Source organism: Copadichromis virginalis, linkage group LG16, assembly GCF_057382275.1.
Source record: "Copadichromis virginalis isolate Kocher_CV1m ecotype Utaka linkage group LG16, C_Virginalis_male_GT1.1, whole genome shotgun sequence".
Lineage (NCBI taxonomy): Eukaryota > Metazoa > Chordata > Actinopteri > Cichliformes > Cichlidae > Copadichromis > Copadichromis virginalis.
In genome coordinates, this window is record NC_140633.1 from 10049411 (window position 1) to 10074347 (window position 24937).

Here is a 24937-nt window from a genome sequence, read left to right on the forward strand (position 1 = left end):
ACATGTGCTTAAGTCCTCACAGAAAGAGGAAGTATGAGCTGCGAAGGAAACGTCTAAGATGAGATTTTTTTGTTTCCACCTTAAGATGTTTTTACAAGACTTTCACGTAAACTAAGGAGGCGGTTGCCTTGACAGAAGGACTGACATAACAGCAGTCTGGTGAGTTTCCTGTGTTAAACAATGGTATCTAACACCATAACATCAAAACCTCTGAACTCTAATCATCCATGATGCTTCTGCATGTGTGGCACTCAACACAGTCTCATTTCTAGATCAGTGTCATGTTGACCAAAACAGATTTGGTACGAAGTCCTGTCGGTGACGTAAGCGCCAGACAGACTTTAACACATTTTTTTCTGTTCCTTCAAGAGACAGATTCAAATGATTTTCCTACTTTTAATGCTTTTACGTACATGTGCCCAGATATTTTACAAAAGCATTGCTCACTGGAGCCTGAAGTAAACCAACAGAGGACTCAGAAATAAAGAAAAAACACGTGATATTTATTTAAGCTACTTTCTTCTCACAAGCACACGCCCACAAACACGCTCACAAATGCAGTTGGCATGCTCCCTCTTAACCGGTGTCATTTAAACATGGCAGACCAGCGGCTGGATAAAGGATGGGAGTACAATGGTCAGTGTTGGGGAGTAACGGAATACATGTACCGCCGTTACGTATTTAGAATACAGTTACTTTGTTGAAATAAATGGATTACACAGCAGAATTTTCCTGTTTCATATTGTGGCGGGTCAGGACTGTTTGGGTTTGGTTTGACAGCTATGTTCTGTTGTTTCAGGCGGCAGAGTTACGGTTGCCATGGTTACAGGGCGACACGCGCTCTCTCTGTGACTGTGTGTTTCCTGGGTGAGAGAGCGCCTTTTTGTTGTTGTTGTTGTGCTAAGCTAATAGGCAGAATGCTACAGGCATAGCCCTAAAGAATGTAGCCTTATGGGCAGTGTAGTCCGTACTGCAGGGAGAATGGACTGCCATACCCGTTATGTGTCTGTGAGCGCGAGGAGGGAGAAAAAGGAGAGTGGAAAAGTAGTTATCGTAGCAGAAACGGGAGCGGGAAGCATGTAAATATAATAATAACCACTGCAGCCAAGAAGAGTGCCTGACGAGCCCAGTTGTAAGTAAGCTATTACGACTAGACTGTATGCTGTGTTCATGTTTTCCTCCGAAACAATAAGTTCCGTTGGAGCAGCCTTTCAACTCCTCTCTCTGTCTCTCGCTAGCAAACTTGACCCAGACAACAAAGTAAAGCTATTTTTCGGCTACGAGCCCAACACCAGAGGTCCCTTTACTATGGTTCGGACCCGCGGACCTTCAGTAACAGTAATAAATCACAGCAATAGTACATTCACGTAGTTGTAAAAAGCATGATAATATATTAAGTAATCCAAAGTATTCAGAATACGTTACTCTCATTGAGTGACGTAACGGAATACGTTACAGAATACATTTTGGGGCATGTATTCTGTAATCTGTAATGGAATACATTTTAAAAGTAACTTTCCCAACATTGCTGGTGGGATGTGGTGAAATCTTAAATTGTTTTAATGGCTCAGTGTGGGGAAAAGAATCATAAGTCACAATAATTTCTATTGAGAGCTCCAGTAGATTTTCTTAGTGTGCAGGCTGTAATCAACTGACCTGCTGCCCTCTGTGGATGTCCACAACTGCAAACTAACCTGTTTATCCTGCACTAACCTGTAGAGCAGGGGTGGGGAACTCCAGGCCTCGAGGACCGGTGTCCTGCAGGTTTTAGATGTGTCCTTGATCCACTTGGCACCGACACTGGCACTCGAGGCCCGGAGTTGCCTACCCCTGCTGTAGAGGATTGTCATGCAACCTTTAAATAACATAGTTCGTCTACTTCAGTTTGTTTTGCAGCACGTTTCACATATGAAAAAATATAATGTCTCATGTACAGACCCAATATCTGATTTAAAAACATTTGAAATTTCCAGTTTATGAAATATCACTTAGCAGCCCCTACCTTTACATCTAACCTCTCTCCTTCCTCTCCTCTCCTGTCCTGTCTTTCTTATCTTTCTCTATCTCTGAGTGACGTTAGCTCTCTTTCTTCTCTCTCCATCTGAAATACAACAGCTGAACCTTTAGCTAGACTGTGAGACAAACTGCACACAAACGGTTAAAAAGCGTTATTTCTTTTATAATCGCTCCTCTTCTGTAACGCTAGCTAGGCGCTGAGGTACTGATATTTATGTAAATGTAGTGAGTAAAAGCAAAAGGTTGCCAGAAAAAGAAATACTCAAGTAAAGTACAGATACCTGAAAATTGTAAATACAATATCACAAGTCACCAACAGTCTACACAGTGAGTAGGCAGAGAAAAAGGGAAAAAACCTTCAGGTTACTCACTTAAACAGAAAAGAGAACATTTGCTGCGTGAGCTCGGGATATGTCTCACTGCTGAATTGTAGCTTTGAACTGGTACACATTTCTCGCAGCACATCCTGTTTGAAAATGTGACATTTACTCAGGGATTGTACTCGATGTAGGGCTTGACTCATATCTTGACGAATGGCTGTGGCTCATGGGGATTCCTTTATCCACTGGGGAAGCCCGGGTGTGGCTTCACACCTCTGTATAATTGCTTTGGGCTTGACTCAAGAGACTTTAATTGAATTTCTGGAGGAATTTTTTTCCCCTTATCATTTGTTGCTTTGATGGACTACCTCATCTCAACTTTTTGAATGGGCTCTAGTTAGGACCCAGTATGTTCGGATTCTAGGTTATCTGAGTCAAGTGCCGAATACACAGATATGCTGAAGCATGTTTTAAGGATGCCTTCCTGTGGTTTGTGTGCTTTGACATTCACAAACACGTGGTTGCCTTATTAATGCTTTAATGCAGCGGTTCCCAAACTTCTTTTGCTGGGCCCCCCTTTGTTTTACATGAAAAATGTTCGCGCCCCCCCCACGCACACGCATGCATGCACTAACACATCCTCCAACCACACACACCCATATTTTGCTCCATTGCGGTTTATTTCACACCTCAAACATTTAGTAAACAATTAAGCAAATACAAGTAAACTGCAATAAATAAACCACTAACTCTTTTATGCTACGTCCGCACCTACGCGGGTATTTTTGAAAACGCAGCTGTTTCATCCACACGTAAACGCCGTTTCGAATCAGCGAAAACTGAGATTTTCCTCCTTTTTTGCGTTTCCGTGTGGACGAGGAATACAGAGTTCGTCACGCAGCGTCAAAGGTATGTGCCTTTTTTCATGTCACGCTGTGCGCCACGTTATTGTTTACATGAGATGAATTGCAGAATGGCAGATAGAGACAAAATACTGTTAATCTGACTATCTGCAGGTTTTACACGCTTACATATAAACACGCAGTTACTGTCCCTCCATTTACAAAGGCAGAGGCGTCACGGTGTGATTATTTTACGTGTAGTTTTTTTTTTCCTGTGTAATAATATTCAACATTGCTATCAATACATTTTTCAAAAAATGCCTCTCTGTGCAAAATGGGTTTAAAAACATAAACAGCTGTTTGTCTCTGATTTAGACAGGGGGTTGTTATTTGGGTGTTTTTTTACAGTTTCTCTGAGCATCTTGGGATGAATCTGCTGGGACGTCTACTCCTTGGGAAGATTGGCAGTTGTCTTGAATGTTTTCCATTTCTGAATGATCTTTTCACTGCATAATGATGGACTTCATATTGTTTGGAAATGGCCTTATAACCCGTCTAATATTGACGGGCTGAAACAGTTGCTTCTCTGTGATCATTACTGATGTCTTTCCTCCTTTGCATTGTGTTGCACTCAGCATCAAGGCAATTAAACCTCTGCGATATTGATCTTGTCCGTTAAGTGGCAGAGGGGGGTGTTAATTAATTTCAGCTGCTTTGATGTTAAATTAAATACAGGTGCATTAGAGGGGCAACAGTGAAACAATGGCATCTTCCATAGAATAGCAGAATTGGTTAGTTCACCAGTGATGCTCAGTGCTTTTCACAGATGAGAGCAGGATCACCCTCAGCACATATGACAGACACTAAAGTGTCTGGAGAAGCTGTGGAGAAGAAGGTTTTGCTTGCTGTAACATCATCCAGCATGACCGGTTTGGCGGTGGGTCAGTGATAATCTGGGACATATCCATGAAGGGATACACAGACCTTTAGAGGACAGGCAATGGCACCCTGACTGCCGTTAACATGCCGAGTCCAAGGGTCCCTCTCCACCTGCGTCTCAGCTTGAGTCCATTGATTCGTCTCTGCAAGTGTGTGAGCACAATCCTGAATCCAAGAGTTCCAAACAAACAGCCTGAGTATAAGGGTCTCTGTTTTAAATGCAGATACCTGCTGAGCCTTCTGTGGAGTTCCTACATTGTTCCTACCCCCAAGCCTACACCAGGGTCTCCTTTGTTGTCAGCATCAGCCTTCTTGTTGTCAACCACCTGCTGCGACATGTGATTGCTCCATCTCAGCTCCTGGGCTCCCATCCATCTTTCAGCGTATTTCTGTCTCAGTGATCGCTGGCTTCCACACAAGCCTCTAGAGGAGTCCCCTCTCCTCCTTCAACACAGTCTCTCACTGAACCTCCACTGCTGGCATGTTGTCCATCTGCCTGACGTGTCCCATCACCAATGCCTGTCACCACTCAAACCATTAGAGGGTTTCAGTCACTGGTCTCTCAGGCAGCCCACAGAGTTGCTTTATCTGCACGATTGGCCACCTGGCCGGCCGTACGAACCGCCATCTTCCCCATGCTTGCCTCAATGCCGAGCTGATCCCAGAACTGTGTCTTGTGTGTTTGATTTTCTGGCTCCCTGCTTTTTCGCTTTTTGTTTGTAGTCCTGCTTTGGGGTCTCGTCCTCATTAAATCTGACAGTAAGGATATACAGTTTTTCTGCTTTCTGCTTCTTCTGGCTTAATCTTTTCAATTAGAACTATAATAGCGTGTATTTTCTTTTCCGCCAAAGTAAAATGAAGCGTTTTAAACATGCTTAGGGTGAATTTAGTTCTTCTGTTAATTCATTACAATATAGACATTTCTTTGAAAGCAAAGACTTTTTTTCTTTTGCGGAAAAAAACAACACAAAGATTTCACATTTCTTGCTGAAATCTTGCAACAGTTAAATATCCTGTGAATGAAAAGTGAGTTTTCAGTCATATTTAACAACAAATATAAATGTGCTTATGCTCTTGTAGACAATATGAGCAACTAAATATATTGTTTATATTTAACATCCGTGTTTATGTTATGGGCGTTTTTTCTGGTTAACAGTTAGTGAACCAGAATAAGTTATTTTTAGTTAACATAGCAGTGAGGGATTTGATTTCGGGAAGGTTTAGCTGATTTAACGCTGTGTTGAAATGCAAAGGAAGGAGAACAGAGAGCTGAGAGGTGCAATCCAAACACACTCTTCCTCCTCTGTGTCTGTGCGTCGTCCTGTGGAGGTGGAACAAAGCTGTTGAGTCACCGGCTGGGCAGCACGTTTGAGATTCCTCTCTGCATGCAAGGGTCAGAGGTGAGATTTCCTCTCTTAGGTCTGCCGTGTCGAGTAAACTGTCTCATCCTTCCTTCGCCTGTGTTGTGCCTCGGTGTCTCTTTTTCCTAGGTGAGTCAATATTTACCACTTACTTGTTCCTAAGCTGTTTATGTTCTTAATAATTTCTGACTTTTCTGGGGCAAACTCTGCCACTGAATGTGGCCTCGGTGCTCGAATTCTTAGAAATATGAGGTCTACCATTCGCCTGTTTACTTTTTCGAAAAAGTGCGTTTGTAATGTTTACCACAAAGGAGGCACACTTCCTTTCACACTATAGTAAAGATGCCCACTGCAGCCAACACAAATGTTTGATTTTTGAGCGATGGATAGATCTCATAGAGCAGGAATAGCAATACTGACACCTTTTTTCTTGTATAAAACTGACAGATGATGAGAAGAAAAAGGGACGATTTTCATGCCAAATCAAAAACCTCACATTAAAGGAGTGATTCATTTAGGTGCATTCTGGGTGGTTGTTCAGTGTGGGTTGTACTGTGCGGTTTTCTCGCAGTTTGTCATCTCCAAAGCTTATGTAGGAGTTCTTCCTGCATTACCGTGACTGAACTTTGTCAACATTTATAACAGGTTCCTGTAGCCACAGTGCTGTTTGTTTTGTGTGTTATCAGTACCCTGCACAAATATACCCAATGAAGGCTTTGATGACAGGAATGAGAGATTTGATTTAGGGAAGGTTTTTCTGATTTAATAATGTATTGAAATGCATATCGTCAAATCAGTTCAAGAGTTACACAGAGAGGCATTTGTTTGTCATGTTGTGCGGATATTTCAGCTTCTGTCCTTCCCCTTTAGACCTTTCTACCTCCCTCGGGAGTTTGGACAGTTATTTATAACTGTTATTTGTTTTAATCCAAGAGCAAATGTAGATGGCTGCTGCAGATGTAACATATGCACAGTGGTTTGGCTAGAAAATAAGAAAAAGTTGTGTGGGACTTCAGTCATTTTTCTGTTGTGTTAAAACAGGTTATTGCCCCATGTTTACATCAACTGTACATTGACTCTCCTGCTAAGAAAGAGGACACTGGATTTATTCTTTAGCATTATAAATGATGCATATGGGGATTAGTCAATACACTTGGTTCAGCTCTATAAACAGCAGCTTAAACACCAAGCTTGAACTGTGAACAATCCACCTGCAGATGTATGAGAGGGTGTCTGGTTGGGATATTTTCATAAACAATAGCCTATGAATATTTCTGTGTTGAAAGAGCAGGGTGATGAGGGATAGGCTAGACTGATGCAGGAGGAAATTAAGCAAATTGTCAAATATTAGTATAAGGAGGAGAAAAGAGGAAATTGAAGCAGGCACAGCTTGCTTAAGGCAGGGACTGCAGGGAGTGTACACAGTGATTTGACAGCAAAGGGAAAAAAACAAAACACTTGTAGGCTTCAGCTTCTCATGTGGATACGCAGTATAATCCCTGAACAAAATCTTGTAATTCTGGAGCATTCATCTGCATTCCCAAGCCTGCAGTTTGTTCGAGTTTAATAATAATAATAATAATAATAATAATACATTTTATTTAAATAGCGCCTTTCAAAGCACCCAAGGACACTGTACAACAGATAAAAACTGGAAATATACACAATGATAAAAATAGAAGATAAAAGTTAAAACATACAGAAATTTAAGAATAGGCAATTTTAAACAGATGAGTTTTGAGGGTGGACTTAGGTGAGTGGCGGCCGGTGAGTAGCGGCAGCCAGTCGCGCCAGCGTTCACTCAACCGGAAGACCTGGCTCATTCACAGCTGTATGTTACTGCTGCTCTTAGAAACTGTGTTTACTTGGACATTTAGACCCTTCTACATTATGTTCTCTTGCATGTTTAAGGTAGATAGCTTAGAGGAAAAATAACAGAGCCACAATAGAAAAAAACGAGAGCAGCCTTCTCACTGAGGATTTCACCTCAAACCAAAAAGCACAAACAAATTACCATTTCACACTACCTGCAATATTGTTTCCACAATGTGAAAAAACACAGTCACACTATTCATGTTCTCAGGCTCGGCTGAAGGAAGGGTAACTCCCGTTGCTTTCCCTTTTTCAGAGCTAAATGAGTCATGTATTTTGATAACCTCCCACAAGCTCCATGTCTTAAACTTAAGCCATTAACCCTTGTTCAAGGATGGCACGGTTTCTGCAGGCTAGTTTTAGAAAACTATTCCATCACTATTTCTGAGACGTCTCCCTTTGCGCTCTTAAGGGCTGAAATGTCATTTATATTAGAAAATTCCCACATTGTTCGTCTCTTATCAGGCCAGCAGGGATGGTCATCCTCACATTTCCGGGAAGGCTTCCTCATACTGCATCTTTAATTTAAAACAGAATTTCTCAGACATGGTTAAAAATAACTTGGTTTAGCAAACATGAGAACAAGATTCAAAGTGTTCTTAAGGACAGCGTGTTTCCTTTCAGCTTGTGAAAATAGTCTGATCTGATGCTTAACAATCAAGAGGCGTGAGCATCCTGAATTAGAGTGCAGAAAATTCTCTGGGTGCAAATAAAAACCTAAATAATTAATAAATATAAAAATACAGATATTTGGTTAGGAAAGGCTATGCAAACCATGAAATTCAGGTGGCGCTTGAGAATGCAAACACTATTTATTGGATTTAAAAGCAGCAACAGAAGGTAGAAACTTGGAGGTGCAAGAACAGGCGCACAGATTCTCCTCCTCTGCATATTTTAACAAATCCACAACAACTATACAAAGGAAAATAATCCAAAAGTCTTAGGCGTTATTTGAGCACACTAGGCTGTGTGCTCAAAGATAAATAAGTCATCTTTATGACTGACCTACAGGGTGTGTCAGTCTTGTGAGCAAGTTGTTACTTTTATTGCTGGTTGATGCGATTCATTGAAGATCTGGGTTTCAATTCTCCATTGAAATCACATCCTCTTCCCCTTAAAATAAAAAAAAGTTTGTTGTTTTAGCTTAGCTAAGGACTTTTTCATCATTCTAGGAACATGGAAATGTTAAAAAGCTGACATTTGCCACGTTTCTCCAAAACATTTCTGCGCTGTTCAAACTATTCACAAGATGGGGTTAAATGAGGTTAAAGGCAAATTGGAGGAAGAGCAAACTGAAATTGAGTAAACATGAACATTTAAATGAGTTAAAATACTGCTTAGAATTTTTTTAAGGACAAACTTTAGCAACTTAATGTTGGTTTCGACTGATCAGTCAGTCAAAAAGATGAACCCTGAGCAGTGCTTGAGTATTGTGATATTTCCCTTCCTGAAGTCCAGAGTTTGTCTCCTACAGCTGCGAGCTGTTTGTTAACAGCAGTTGAAAGAACATTTTGTTGCTGTTGCACGTTTATCTGAATCACAACCGGAATCTGTATGTTTATGGTGACGCATACAAAGTTTGCAACCTCTGTTTAAAGCCAATCACTGCTGAGCTCACTGCTGTTTGTTTCCACATCATCCTTGATTTTAAATATTTGACTGCCCTACAGAAAGCACTTGTTGTTTCAGGCTCGTGCAGTTTTAAGCTGCTACACCAAACCTGCTGACAAACTAATTTAATTCCAACATAACATGGAATTGAAAGTAAAATCCTGAGCTACGCATGCACGTAAAGTGTCTGTCTTTTCCTGAGATGTTCGTGTTATCAGTACCTTGCACCTGTGACCGCTCTTCAGTGTATGTGGCAATCGCTGCCCTATAAACAGATGGACAAAGTTCACATGACTGAACAGATCTGTAGACCAAATGAACATTTAATCAAATGTAAACAGAAAACAGACGCTTGTTCCTCTCTGTCAGTTTGCTGTAGCGAAATTTAAACATTGCACAAATTTGGTCCGTTAGCGAGGCCCATTTCCCAACAGCTTCTGTAAGTTTTCTGCCATGCAAGCATTTTCAATAACACTGCTGTGGTTTACAACATACAGCTTGACTTTGTCCAATGAATGCAAACAGAAAAGGTCGTGCTGAAGATGATTAGCAGATTTTATAAACTGTAGATTATTGCTTTAAGATATCTTAAGATACGAAATGATTTCCAGCAGCCTTGCTCCTCTTGCGCCCTTCCCTAAAGTGGTTATCAACACTATGATAACGATATTCTCATCAGCCATTCACTCCTTCCACCATCTGTTCCCAGAAGCAGACATCTTTAGTGCTGCTTGCTCTGGAAAAACTGCATCACTTTCTTGTTTTGTGCCTTGACTGAAACTTAATCGGGGAGGTTTAGATTCAAAATGCTTTCTGATTAATTCATCCAAAACTTTTATTATTATTATTATTGTTATTATTGAACTCTAATGACATTATTCAGAATAGTCATTTATCTTATAGTGGGTCTTGGTACAACTGCTTAGTATTGGTGTTTTAGCTCCTGTCCCTTTAAGTCATTTTTGCTCTGATTGGCTACCCCTTGCAAACAAAAGGTCTGAACAGCAAGCGAGTGGATACACTGTGATCAAAGGCAGATTTGTGTGCCTCACGCCGGATTCATGGTCCTGTGTTAAATTGACTGAACGAGAATAGATCGAATTGAAGAGAAAACTTCACTATATAGCCTTTTGGCAGTGACAATACAAAGTAATGGAGGTGCACGATACACAAAAGTATAAATACTGTCATTGGCATCTGTGAAGGCTACATCATATGGGAGGTCTGCTGTGAACTGTGCATGGTGAAGCTAGCATGTCACAAGTCTGTCATAGCTGTGTGGCCCTTTGTAGATGGAGTGTGATCTCTGAATAACAGTCAAATAGCTCCCAGCGAATATTAAACAGTTATGAGCTATTATAGATGATCCCTTTCTACCTGATCTTGAAGATCTTAAAGTAGACCAAAGACTGAAAAAGAGTTTATCTCTACTTTTGTTTTACTGAGAACTATATTTAATGTGAGCTTCCACAGTTATTACAGAGTATTTATGAGGGGGAAAAAGCAAAATAAAGAGCATAAGGTGTCCGCTTGAAGTTTATTATTGACTGTAGCTGTAATAGTGCATAAACTGTAGATCTTGCAACACTGCCAATGACAAAAATGATAGAGAATTTCTCTTCCAAAAACCCAAATAGTGCTCAAAATAGGCAGATCTTGGCTGGGAAACCTGCTTCTTTCCTGCCAGGAAGCAATATTTTGAGCTGCACTGATTAGCCATTGTCTGCAGTTAAGGATGTTTCCAGTAATGTGTGAAAGTGGTACCAAGATAAGGTGCTGAAAAGTGTAATATTACACAACTATAAATCTATTTGGAGTTAAGGTGGTACACCACCATTTCACAAAGAGTGCATGTGTGGCTCTGAGTCATTCAAAAGTACAGTAAGAAAGAAAAAGTTAAGCGTCATCTGACTTTTGGTAAACATGAGCTCAGTCTGAATCCACTGCGCAGCCAACCTCTGGGATCCCTGACCTGCCCGCTGGTTTACACCTCCGGTGACTCACTCGTTTCTGTCTTCTTCAGCCTCATGTCTGCAGCGTGACCCGATGAACCAGTTCACTTCTTCCCACGCTCGCCCCTCTCTGCCTGAACTTGTCTAAATAGCTCAACTATGCACTGGAAGCAGACACAGATATTGGGTCTAAAATGAATTAAAATTCAGTTCTCCTTTTATACCTTGAAAATATTTTTTGTTTAAATCTAAAGACCACTTAGCCAACTTTATTTTAAGCCGTGCTTATTTTCCATTATTTGTTTTGCTTTTATGAACAAAAACTGAGTGAATATAAGCTTTAGATAGATGGAGCCTGCTTTTGCATGCCTGTTTCTCACAGTCAAAATGTTGTGAACCTTTTCTTCTTAGAAACGAGATTTCTTCAGAAGAGCTTCTGCTCAAAACAAACAACAACCACTTGAAAAGTGCACGTGTAATCGAGATCCTGTGTGGTTTGCATGCAGTGTAAAAAAACACAAGCCAACAATAAAAGCACTAATATTAGCCAAGTCTCGATACCAACCAATATTGCCTTTGACGGTTGGCCTGTGAACCCAGGATAACACTTATTGAAGGCACTGGCTTGTTTTTATCTGTGGTGTCACACTGCATACTGGTTACATTTTTCCCAGAAAGATGTGAAACATTTTGATGAAACAAAACTAAACAAACACCACTCAGTGTTAAGACACGTTCACAGCGTTCACTGGAGCCCTCTTTAACCACAAGCAATCTCCCATTCATTATAGTTTTCCCATCAGCAGTAGCTCTTCCTGTATCGTGATACACAGGTGAGAATTTTGAGGTTTCGATCATTTCCTTTCCTTCTTCCCACAGCAGCTGCACACATTTCGTTGCTACTGTGTTCTTCTAAAAGCCTTTGCTTGCCTTGGTGCAGATTGTCAAAACTTACCATACCGATTTGTGATATTATGTACCAATTTATTTCTTTTTACTTAAAATTGCAAACGACTCAAGATGTGCTGATAGATTCATTATCGGACCATCGCGAAACATCGGGTAGACAATGCAATGAAATCATGGTCATATACACTAAAAACAGTTTCTGCCCCAAAGCTGTTAAAGCATTATAAACGTTTTTAAATTACTACTGATGGGAGGGGGGGACAATATCATGAAAGCCGGGACTGGCACACACATTTGTTTAATATCTGTCATTTTTTTAAATTTATATTTCCTTTTATTTTTTTCTATATTTTATCACCTTTTCAACACAGAAAAGCACTGCACTTGTTTTGTGTGAAGTTTCCACACTATCTGCAGCTACAGACTCTGCGGGTGTGAAGTCACACAATGTTAGAAAAAAAATCTGTCATTAAATCTCATCTGAACGTGACCTCATACAGAGTATTACAGCTGCTGTTTCAACCAGTTCAAGCATGTATGCTAAACTACTATTCATACAGAGTTTCAGAAGATGGGTGGATGAAGTCGGTGGGGGTGAGGGGAATTTATGAAACAATTGAGATTTTATTTTAACTGCTTGTGTGCTGTTAATGACAGGTTTCTGTACCATATTTAGGAAAGCAATGTTTTGTTTTGTTTTTTCCTCTGGCGCTTTCCAACCACATCCATGCAAATAATTCAATAGGAAGTTAAAACCAGCAGTAACAGTCATTTTGGATCAAACATGAATGGATCTGTTAAGATGTTAATCACTCAGTAAATCAGCATGTTTGATTCAGATCCATGTAGAAAATGTACCGAGTAAGTCACTCCTTACTCAGTACACTCATGTCTGCCTTCTGCTTTAGTCGTGTACTTTAATTGTAACTGAACCTGATGACTGGACTCATGACTGGACTGATTGTGTAATACCAGTACTAGTTCAGTGAAAGGCTGGTAATATGTAATTCTAAGTTAAATGCCATTTTCTCTGGTCTTCTATTGGTTTTAATAATTGCCCAGACATATGCGTAAACCACACTGAACTGATGAGAAAACCATGCACATTTATGCAAACTCATGAACTGATGTCAGCCAGAAGAAACAAGGTGCTCAGGTGTGAAAAAACCCAGATGTTGCTTCTAACGGCACTTAAAGCTGGTACTGAATTCCTGGGAAGATTTTAAATTTTATTGCTTCTTTATTAGAAAATGTCATATGTTGGGCTTCAACTCAGATTCTCTGGAACTTTCAGTCACAGGAGCTGATTCAGGGAACTAAAAGGTCCCTTCAATCCACTGTTTTTACACATGGGAACTAAGTTACGGTTACTTTCACACAAAAGCTGGTGAAGCAAGACCATCCCTCTGGCTTGTTGGGAGGTGTGGGCGTGTTTATTTCTGCTTGAAAAAGTAACTGCTGGGACCGTAACATTTTACTTCTCTGATTCACTGCCGTGGTTGTAACAAGCACTGCACCTTCTTTACATTCGCCCTCGCTCTCACTCGACCACACCCTGCCCTTCTGTCTGTGTCCCTGTCGCCTCCAGAATGTTTTCATAGAGGTGGCCATACAGGGGTGACACACCATAAAACCAGAATTTCCAGTTTTAATATGCTGTCGGCAAATATAGTTTACTTGAAAAAGTATGACAAAGAGCAAAATGAATGTTCTGCCTGGTTAATTGTCGATATCAGCTGATATCACTAAGAATAGGTACATATCAAAACCAAATAAGATTTTAAAATCCATAATAATCTGTTTTGATTGATTGATTGATTGATTGATTGATTGATTGATTGATTGGAAGTCTCAACCATTGTTTTAATGATTCTCAGCAGAGCCGAGCAGAAGCATCGGCTCTCCCAGAATGGAGTTATCCTTTAACCCTGGAGAAACCATGGGGTCAAATTTGACCCCATGGTTTCCCTAGTAAGCCAATGGGGTCGGCTCTGGCCCCATTGGTTCTCCAGGGTTAAGAGCAAACTTGGTCAGGAAAGACAAATAAATATTACAATCATATAAGAATTAGAATCATAAATATTAGATCAGGCAAGAGTGTGAACTGTTGCCTGTCTCTATGTTATGTTATGCCCTGAGATGCACCAGTGATCTGTCCAGGGATTTGCACCAGCTTGTCTGCAACCTTATTACATTATTACCAACATAGGGCAGTCTTGCCCGGAGGCACTAAGGCGGGGCAGCAAATTTTGGGGGTTGCCCAGCGACCCCCTTGGTGGCACCCCTGCCCTGTACAGGCCCACATTTTGCACCTTTTGAAGACAAACTCTGGTTTATCTGCTTGTAAACACAGTCCCTGCTTACATGTTGTTTAAAACTAGATCAAATGTTCAGTGCCAAACACAACGGGCTAAACAGCCGCAATCTGTCGAGGTTACCAGGTTACCTCACTATGTGTAAACAACCACATTAAAACTACGGACGCATGCAGTTAAATCAAATCGGTCTCAGCGCGCACTTTTTTACTACAAGCCACATTCACATTCATATTCGTACAACACTTTAACAGTCATAATCACACTCGCACTCATCACTGTGGATGCGATAGGAGCAATTGTGGGTTTCAGTAAACCAATGACCATATTAAAGTGGGATTTGTTATTTGTTATTTTATTTAGTTCAAATTGTGGTGCTTTTATTTTGAAGGTCAAGCTTGCCTGCGTAAACAATCATTACGCTGCATGTGTGTGTAAGTGGGCGTAGGCTACCGATGTGCCAAAAAGTGATCGTCTGCCAAAAACTGATTTCTGGCATTTGCCAAAAAGTAATTACAAGTATTTAAACTGCCATGAATAAACTTTTGGCCTTTAAACAGCGAAGCATATCAAATGTATCCCTCAATAATATAAAATAAGTCATCTTGAGCCACAAAACAACATTGGTATCACAAGCTAGAAGCCGCAGTCAGTTTTTGACAAAGTGACTAAGAGGATAGCAGAAATTGCAACTATATAACAATAGTTCCATAAAGATATTTTTAGTGGCCAAAAGGGGACTGGATTGGTTTTAATGTTGGTACAATAACGCAGAGTCATAAAGATACTTAAAAAACAGGTCATTTTAAAATTTTATATATAACCCCGTAAACCCTGTTCACTAAAATCTACTTACCAATATAAGTAAAGACATTATACATCAAAACAAACAAACAAAAAAACACACACACGGCAACACTGGAAATCAGTTTTTGGCAAACGATCACTTTTGTGCTCGTTAAAAAGTTTGGGCAACCAAACTGTTCTAGAAGTGGATAATTGTAAAGAAACCTCGGAAGAATGGCGACTATCTTTGTTTATCTTAGTAAACTTTATTTTATGTGTTTTTGGCGAACTAATGGAGGCTTGGGTTGTGCATTTACTTAGTCCCACTTGACACTTTACTGTCTGGGGGTATGATTTGCATAGCAACAAATCTGATGTCGTCCGACACTCATACAAATTCACCAGTTTTAATTCAGTTCCTCCTGAGGGGTTAATACATTCCATGCAAAAATGTAGAGGCTGGCCAAGGGAGCAACACTTAACACTGGACTGTTATCAGGAATTCTGGGTCTGCTTCCAGTCATAAAGCATTACGCAGCATTTTGGCTTACACACGCAGCTCCTCAAATACCAGAGCGCTAGTCATTCACGATCAAGAGAAGGAGCTAGATGGCGTGAGAAAGGAGAAGTGAGCAGGAGAGAGAAAATATCAGGCAGTGTACAGTTAGCTCTTTCAGTTTCTCTGGTTTTTGCTGGATTTTAAAGGCTCTTGGGCTTTTCACATTCCCTGGATGTAATTTAAAGACGCAGGAAGACCTGGCACTAGGTCAGCTGATTTCCATTTCAGGTTTTTGCTGTGACTCTTAGCATGTTCACTTCTAAATGTTCTGTATCTTTGTTTTTCAGCCATGGGTTCAAGTTCAACACTGGCAAGCCTTGTGTTTTTCCTTGGTTTGTGTGGAATCTGTAGCGGATTTGAACAGGGTGAGCTGAGTAACACTGCTTCACACACACACACACACACACACACACACACACACACACACACACACACACACACACACACACACACACACACACTGAACACATTAACAAATTTTTAAATGTTTCTGTAAATTTATCATATGTCATGTTTTTGCCAAGCTGCAGTTTGAGCCACTAGCATGATCTGAAGTATTTTATTGCCCTCTTGTGGCCAGGGATAGAATTACAACAACACTGATTTTTAACTCTGCTTGGGAAAGTTCAAGTAAAAACACATGGAGCAGGAAATATGTCACATCTCAGTTCAGTTCAGTTCAATTCAATTAATTTCAAACAAATAACAACATTATATTTGACTTTGAAATGTTTGATTTCTCAGCAATAAAAGGTTAAATAACTATTTTCTCTATTCCACACTTACATGTATGTTGCAGAGAACTGTACTGACTACAAACTCCAGTTTGAGAGGGTTTTCTCTGTTCCTGGAGATGTGGCTATGCTGAGAAGCACACTGGTGTCCTCAGACGTCTTTGATTTCAAAACTGTCCCGTACAACATCACGTGGTACAACTCGGTGTCAGGCCAAGAAATCAGCAGTCAGACTGGTCACATCCTGGTGCACGAGGAGACTCTGTGGATTCTCAATGTAACCATGAATGACAGTGGGGATTATGTGACCATACTGAGGTAGGAAGCACTAGTAGAAGTAGAAATATTAGAAATGAGTAGAACACAGTATTAATTTACACCTTACACAACTCATCGAACTGCCTCCATGATCTATCAGTAATCACAGTGAACACAGAGTGGTTTATGGCTTTTACTGTATTGGAAATTATAATAGGAGAATGACGAAACCGCCCACATCTCAGTACTTTCAAACACTTTTATTCCGATTGCCGTTCACACACGGGCTGCAGCTTTGCAGCTTGCAGCCACACACTCCAACAACAACAACCGGATTCCGCTCAGGTGCGTCCGCCTCCCGTGCAGCGGCACTGCTGCAATATTATCTATCCCCAACACAGAATTAGATTTAGATTTTCAAAATCTAAGATCAAGATCCCTTACAATTCCAACAAATTTAATATTAATATTGTTTGATTTTTGACTGTGAAGAAGGTCAAACAATGACCGTCACTGCCAGGGCGAGTGTGCCCAATTATCTATTCATTTATAATATTTCTGCTTAATTTCCCAACAGGACTCCTTCCCACTGCTACAGGCAGGCCAGCCGACTGGTGGTGGATGAAAGACCTACAGGAGAATGTGGAAGGCCGAGGAAAGCTTATCAGCAACTTACAAAAGGAGTCACTGACAATCTGAGCTGCCCTCTGAAGAACGAAATGAATAAGCTGAACAGCTACAACATCTCTTCCTCCATCAAGTGGTACAGAGTGAGTTCTCCAGAATTGTTGTTGAGTGCTGCATGAAACCTAATGGTTTTAATGGAGAGACTGCACAGTAGCTGCAGCCTCAACTATTTACTACCACTATTCCAACTTCTATCAATACCAGGAATGTATTGAAACTCTGGGGAGATACGAGTGTTTAAAAATTGCAATTTGACTGACAGCAGATCCCAGTCTCGGTGTGTTTGTGTGCGTGCCCTTTAATTTTGTGGAAGGGAAACAAACAGTTTAATAATATTAAAAATCATGGAACTCTTTAAATGTCTATCTGAACAGATTAGGAGCATCAAAACTATCCCAGTGGCTGTAAACTGTTCTCCAATTTAAATAGTTAACATTTTTCTTCATGCATTGTTAATTTGAAAAAAGACTTATGCGTTTCTCCCTCTAGGGTTGTGACCCCATAGAGGACGGAACAGGCAGCTATGAGTACTGGGGCACCAGACTGAAAATTACCAGTGTGGACCTTCAACACAAAGGCACTTATACCTGTACTCTGACATTCACCCTGGGTGGCATCAAAGGATCTGTGTCAGAGACTATTAGCGCAGAGGTCAAAGGTGAGATTGTAGATTAAGAGAAACACTGAAATGAAGTGAGGGGGCTATGAAGTGGATGAAGTGTGGAAGGGCAGTTGGTCCAGATGACATACTTTTGTATGCTAGGAGAGGAACTTTGGCTCTGAATGACGTAGTCAGGAATGGTGAAGAAGTATGTGAGGGAGGCCATGTATGAGGACAACAAGACAGTGGTGCGGGGCGCATTCGAAGTGATAGAAGGTGTTTAAGGTGGGGGTGGGACCAGGGATTGACCATGCTGTTTGCGATAGTGATGGACAGGCTGAAGATGAGGTCAGACAGGATTATGATGATGTGAATTATGATGTTTGCAGACCTGTAGTGAGAGCAGGGAGCAGGTGGAAGACAACCTAGAGCAATGGAAGTATTGACTGGAGGGAAGATAATGATAATGGCGGTTTGGAGATGGTGGCAATGATAAAGAGACAGGAGGCCGAGCTGGGGGATTTGAAGATCTATATAGGTTTATACTGGGTGTGACAAAAATGATTAAGATTAGCATTGAACATATCAGAGAGGCTGCTAATGTTAACAGTTTGGAGATAAATGTAAAGAGGAAAGGCTGGGATGGTTTGGACGCATGCAGAGGAGGGAAAGGGGCTATGTTAGACATATAATGCTGAGGATGAGCATCCAGGCAGGAGGAAAAGAGGTAGAACACAGAGAAGATTCATGGATGTAGTGAAGGAGGGCATGTGGAGGGTGGGTGTGACAGAAAGGGGCAATAGGGATAGGGCGAGATAGAGGCAGATGATCTGCTGTGGCGCCCCATGAAGGGAGCAGCTGAAAAAAGAGGAAGAAGACAACAGAGTGATTTTTTTTGTCCATATGTAAAGATGAATTATAAAATAACAGTGATGATACAATAAGTAACTGTATAGATGTGCACAATGCTCTTCAGTCATAAAGCTGGTATTTCCGAGCACTCAACTTGGTTTTCATTTACTTGGGTTTGACTGTGTCATAATTATCCCCCGCTAAGCCTCATGTAGCTTATAGGTTAGCACCTAGATACCTCAAATTATGATTCACAGATTCACTTAGTGAAAATTGTTATGTTATATCTTGAACAAGCATGTGGCACAAGACGGGGAAATATAAAACAAAAACTGTGTTTGCCTTGGGCTACACAAGATAAAGACCTCGTCAGGAGCCCCCACACAGCTGAGAAGGGCAGCTGTGTCTTTGTTCTGTTATTCAAGCAAGGTTTATGTTTGACTGCTAACTGACCGTGATATCCACTTCAGTTAGTCAGGCATATACAGTAACGCCCTCAAACACAAACAAAACAGAACAGAACAGCTCCCAAACACTTGCAAGCGAGCTGAGGTATCGTGACTTCTATACTGAGCGCAGTTGAAAGGACAGAATCACGGTTGCCCAACACATCCCAGCCCAAAGGCCTCAAAGACTATCTTGACACTACTGTACGTTGACAAAAATCCGGTGAAAAAAGCATAATCGCTTCATTTTAACAATAAAAATAATAACAGAAAAAGAAACATCAGTTGTGTTAGTAATAATGGTTTCTTAGGTTTGCTTACTGTAAAACTGTGAAAGAGAAATATGATTCAATTTCCATTATATCTTTGTGATTATTCAACCTCTACTGTAAGCTACACAGTATTTGATGTTCTCTGTTTCAGGGGATTACTCTTTGGTTCCACAAGTGCATGAACCCTCCAATGATGTAATCAAAGCACAGAGCGGTAAGTCCTCTAAGATCTTCTGAGAAATGTGGTGTTCTGTTGATTTCATATTTATGTATCTCAGGCTTCATTTAGGCCAACATATTGGGTTGAAAGTCACAGACTTCTGCAGGGAGAGTAAATGCTAAATATACAGTTTCATGTTTATACTGAGTCACTGTTTTGCGCATGTTTTCAGGGTACAACTTCAGTAAAAGGTGCCTGGTGTTTGTGCCGGGTGTTGGGAAGCCTATCGTTGATATTTATTGGTTGGACAAAGATGGATTCTTTGAGACTAACACCTCTCACCGTGTACACATGTTAGAACAGCGGTCAGTACCTTTTTACTCTAAATCTATTTAATTGATCTGCTTTATCAGTGAACCAATGTTCAGAGTTGATGTCTTTTGAGACTCCTGCCTTAACAGGCATTTTGTCACATCACCTTTTAACTGTTTCATCTGATTGTCCTCGACAGTTTGCTGCCCCAAAATGGCTCCAGTAAAGGTGCGTGGTTAGAGACCTGGCTGATATTTTCTGAGCTAAGGGAGGAGGACTTCTACGTCAACTACACCTGCCGTGCGTACAGTGACAGGGGCTTTCCTGAAAGATATTTCAGTCTGCAACCAGAAGGTAAAAACAGAGTCTCCCCTAAACATGATATTTTAGTTTGTCTCTAACCTTGAGCAATCAAAGCTTTACATTTGAGAATACCACTCACAATTACTTAATCAAGTAATCTTTTCATTTAAGTGATTATCTTATACATGAATAAGAATTAGTTAATTACAATACAGAAAATGTTGCCTTCAATGTAAATGTTTTGCCTCTTGATAGGTGTTAAACCACCAGCTAAACCAAACACATTAGCAAACTTTCTACTTAATGAACACAGTTCATAATAGCAATGCAGTCAAATTGCTGTTAGGGTCCCACAGCTGAATAAATAGCTGAATGAACTGTTCATATACAGTAATTGTTATGACTTGGACCTGTTAATAACTTAGTATGAAACCTGCACCGCTTTAGTCAAACGCACAGCAAAATGAAAATCTGAAAATCTTTTGAGGTCAATCAAATAACAAGCTTTGATAAGTATTTTCACAATTTTACATATTTTAATAAGTCATCATGGTAATGTACCTCACTAAGAAATCACCTGTATAACAGTAAAAACCCAGGATTTGGCGAGGCCTCAAAGAGCAAACGAGGCTCATGTAAGAAACATTTAGTATCATGATAACAGAGCCATGTTCAAGGTAAATAAAGTCTTACTATGACTTTATTTACACTCTGTTGTCTTCTTTAGCTATGCTAAATGCTATGGCATTTAGCATAGCATCTAATATTCAGACAAACAAACAAAATAACAAAGGAGTCTATATCTAAAGTATTATTTCTAGAGGATTAGAAATTGTTACAAACATGCATGAATTGTAGTTCTCGGAGGCATTATTAGAACTATGACCAGCAGAGGGAGCTGTTCAGCCTGCTCAATCTACTCAATATACATAATTAAACCAGAGGCAAAATTTCATGCTTTCAAAGATGCTGGTGAAAATATGAACATTACAAGAGGAAGTAGCTGAAAAACAGTTACATTTTTACACTGCTATGTTATGCTGTTTTTATACCAGTTAAATCTCATATAAATGTTAATTTGACTGAAAAGTAATTTTTTAGACATTTGAAGCCATAATGAATTTGGAGCCAGTGCATCAGCAGCAAATATATAATCTAAAATTTTATGTCTGGTATGTTTGCTGTTCATCTCCACAGATCCAAGTGGCATAGCTATCGGATCTGTGCTTGGTGGTATGATGGTTCTGTTTATCATCACCGTCACCCTATACTACCTTTTTAAGATTGAAATAGTGCTGTGGTTCAGGAGAGCATTTCCAGTCTTTTACAAAAATAAAGGTAAGTTCTCAGCAGCTTTGTAGTTATTAATGTGCAATTGATTTACGTATTATAAACAGAAAACAATAGCAACAATAATGTCATCTAACAGTACAGTACTTAACAATGGAAATACCCCAAGCAATGTTTTCAGCTTGCACCTTTACTTCACACACAGTACCCACATATTCACGACAACCTACAGAGTCATAAACTCTGCATGTGTCAGCAGCGAGAACAAACAAAGGAAACAAGCTAACCACAGGACTGCTTACTCTGCTTCTCATCAAATGTCATTTGCTGATTATGAAAGAAAGGGATAGCAAACACTGGACTGCTTTTGCTAAAAGTCGATGATTCTTAAGACTTCAGAAAGCATCCACGGCTGAATCAGTAAGAAAAGTACTGTTTGAAAACCCGAACAAGAAGGAAAACAGCGTTACCCACACAGTTTGACATATGTGAAATCGTATATGCAGATAGCGAAACACAGAAGTAGCACGTAGTTTGATGTGGTAACACCTCAAAAAGAAAGTGCAATTGCAGTAGCTACGTTGAACATTAGCTTTAACGTAGCTACTGTTTGCTGTCATCATCAATTAGCATATTGGTAACTTTATTTATTTATTTGTTACACTGTTGCTTGAACAAATTGTTTCATGCTGAATTTATTCAGTGAATTTAAATGTTTTTACACATGTTTGACATAATGTCTCCAATTTGCTTCCAGTCTAAGAAACAATGCAGGATAGCTGCACATGCTCGGTGAACTCCAGGCATATCTGCCGGTTTCCCGATGGCTTGGTGTCTTGGGGTCATTTTGCAATAAATTACATGCAATGTACCTGTCCCTGCCTGCTTGGTAGCACACTGTCTGACAATATAAATCTAACTTCTTGTTGCAAAGCATGAACACAGCAATAATTAGAATAACTGAGTTTATAGATGACAGCTCTAAATATTTAATTGAAAGATCAAATTTTGAGGGTTTTAGTCGAAACTATGCATGTCATAAACTTTTCCTTTTCTTGTGTTAGACTTGGATGGGAAGCTTTACGATGCCTATGTGGCATACCCACAGCCCTGTGACCTCGGATTCAGCAAGGATGTGGAAACATTTGCCCTTCAAACACTGCCTCATGTGTTGGAAAGGGCCTGTGACTACAAACTCTTCATAGCAGGCCGTGACTGCCTGCCTGGGCAAGGTAATTTACCCACAGCAAACAGTACGGAGACATGTGGCCCAGAGCCATTTTTTAAACCACAGAGCCTAACTTGCACTGTTTGAAGAAGGACTGGCATTTAGTATTATAAAAAATAATAATAACAACAATTTCATGCTTTTCTTTAAATTAATTTGTGATTTTTTTTATCCCACCCATTATTGGCAGATCACTTCAAGATCTTAAATATTATTAGGCTGTTTTACACGTAGCAAGCTTAAAATCTTGAAAGACTATCCAAAAAGCTTCTGTTTGCATTTCGTTTAGCTGGTCATGGTGTATTTTTAAGTAAATACCATGGGCTGTAGGTGGTAAAAGCTAGCCTCTTTTTGTCTTCACTTTCTTCCTTTACGAAACTGCATGAGATAGAGTATATATGAGAAAGGATTTATATAAGTTGTTTTGTGGTGATCTTGTCTTGCCTTTTCAGGGCGGTCAACAATAACTGCTAGCTAGAAATGCACAAACACAGACGAATTCCCCAGTGTTGTACACATCAGCTTGTTTCATTTTCAAATATTTTGCCTGTTGCTGTGACTTCCTAAGTAGAAAATATGTGGCAAAGCCAAATTATTTATTTTTTGTTCATGCAGTTAAAAAGTAGCATTGCATTAGCTTGTGAAGAAAGGCAATTTGGCTGTCTGCTGCGATGGTTGCATTTACTTCTTTTCAGTTTAAAAAGGAATAAACTTCTAAATATAACTGTTAGAGCTGCATATAGCTAAGTTTAAGTTCCCTTATTTAGCTCCTATTTTCTAACCGTGTGTTTTCATTATTTGTTCCCTCCTGCAGCTATGGTGGACTCTGTTGAAGAAAACATACAAGCCAGCCGCCGTGTCCTCCTTCTCTACACTGCTTCCTCTTTTACCACCAAAAGACATACAAGCAGCACCAGCAGTAATAATAACAACATTTCTAAGAGCGGTGAATGCGATGATGAAAGTCAAAGAAATGCCAGTGACAGCTTTAGCATTACAAGCTCTGATGTTGGTGATAAAGTCTGTAAAGACACAAGGCAGCAGCTGGAGTGTGTGGCAGCAATGCACCGAGTGCTGATCGAGGGCTCCCTCAAGGTGAGGAAATAGACACTCTTCAGAGGCACGTCTCTGAAAAAACTGCCAGACATCAGACTAATGTCAAACAGAGGCAATTGCATATCTCGCTATTAAACATGAACTCCTACACGATCAGGAGCTGAGCAAAAATTGGCACACAGGTACATATTAGGTCCATTCTTATGTACACTACCGGTAAAAAGTTTTTGAACACACCAACTTTTCCAGTTTTTTATTGAAAATGATGCTGTTTAATGTTTCATGCACTCTGAAATAAAAGCATAGTAAAAAATAAGCAATAAAAAAAAAAAAAAAGCATGGAATCAATTTATAGACCAAAACTTTTGACTCATCAAAGTTGCCACCTTTGGTAGATGATAGCTGAACACACCCGTGGCGTTCTTTCTACAATAAAAATCAAATATTCTTCACAAAGTTCTTCCCATATCTGTTGCAGTTCAGTTCACTTGTAGGTTGCTTTGCTTTCACTCTTGTGTCCAGTTCATCCCAAACCAGCTCAATGGGGTTTAAGTCTGGAGACTGTGCTGTCTGCTCCATGTTTTCAAACTTATCATTTCGTTCTTTTTCCCCAAGGCAGTTCTGGCATAGCTTGGACTTGTGTTTTGGGTCATTATCTTCCTGTAGGATAAACCCCTGCCCTACTACGTGCATACCAGAGGGTATTGCATAGCACTCCACAATGGTGTGGTAATCATTTTGGTTAAGAGGGCCTCTCACTCTGTACAAGTCACCGACCATGAATTTGGCAAAACAGCCCCAGACCTTCACACTTGCCCCTCCATGTTTCACAGTTGATACCACACACTTTGGAATCATCCTTTCGCCAATTCGATGTTCGTGAAGATTTCAAATTTTGATTCACCAGTCCATAATGCCTTCTTCCAGTCTTCAGTAGTCCAATGGTGGTGTTTCATGGCCCAGGCAAGCCTCTTTGTCTTATTCTGACGTCATAGCAAAGGCTTTCTTGCTGCAACTCATCCAGTCAACCCTGAAGCTCAAACTCTTCAATTGAAATTACTTACTATGGCCACTATTGAGCTGTGCTTGAAGCTGTTGTCCTGTGAGCCACCTATCACACAAGATGTTAGCTCTCAGAAACTTGTCCTCTGATTCATTTGCGGCGTTTCATCTGCCAGACCTCTTCCTGTCAGCATTTGCCCCAGTTTCTGAGTGCGTTTTGATGGTGAAGGAAACTTTATTCACTGAAACCTTTC

General features: G+C 40.2%; 1 protein-coding gene across 6 annotated transcripts in view; it reads left to right on the top strand.

Annotated features, from left to right (window-relative positions):
• LOC146690252 (interleukin-1 receptor-like 2) overlaps positions 1–24937 on the top strand; it is a 27123-nt gene continuing 2186 nt past the window's right edge. Inside the window, exons 1-11 of one of the 6 annotated variants that reach the window (XM_085435231.1) lie at positions 1–159; positions 15770–15847; positions 16282–16534; positions 17052–17244; positions 17651–17819; positions 19484–19546; positions 19725–19857; positions 20004–20158; positions 21305–21445; positions 22462–22629; positions 23440–23720. In XM_085435231.1, coding sequence (XP_085291357.1) covers positions 15772–15847; positions 16282–16534; positions 17052–17244; positions 17651–17819; positions 19484–19546; positions 19725–19857; positions 20004–20158; positions 21305–21445; positions 22462–22629; positions 23440–23720 — 1632 coding nt within the window. In that variant the 5' untranslated portion in view covers positions 1–159; positions 15770–15771. Of the gene's footprint in view, positions 160–576; positions 637–886; positions 1133–5370; positions 5608–15058; positions 15690–15769; positions 15848–16281; positions 16535–17051; positions 17245–17650; positions 17820–19483; positions 19547–19724; positions 19858–20003; positions 20159–21304; positions 21446–22461; positions 22630–23439; positions 23721–24937 lie in introns of those variants that run through there. The other 5 variants (XM_085435228.1, XM_085435234.1, XM_085435229.1 and 2 more) reach the window with 5 other exon arrangements.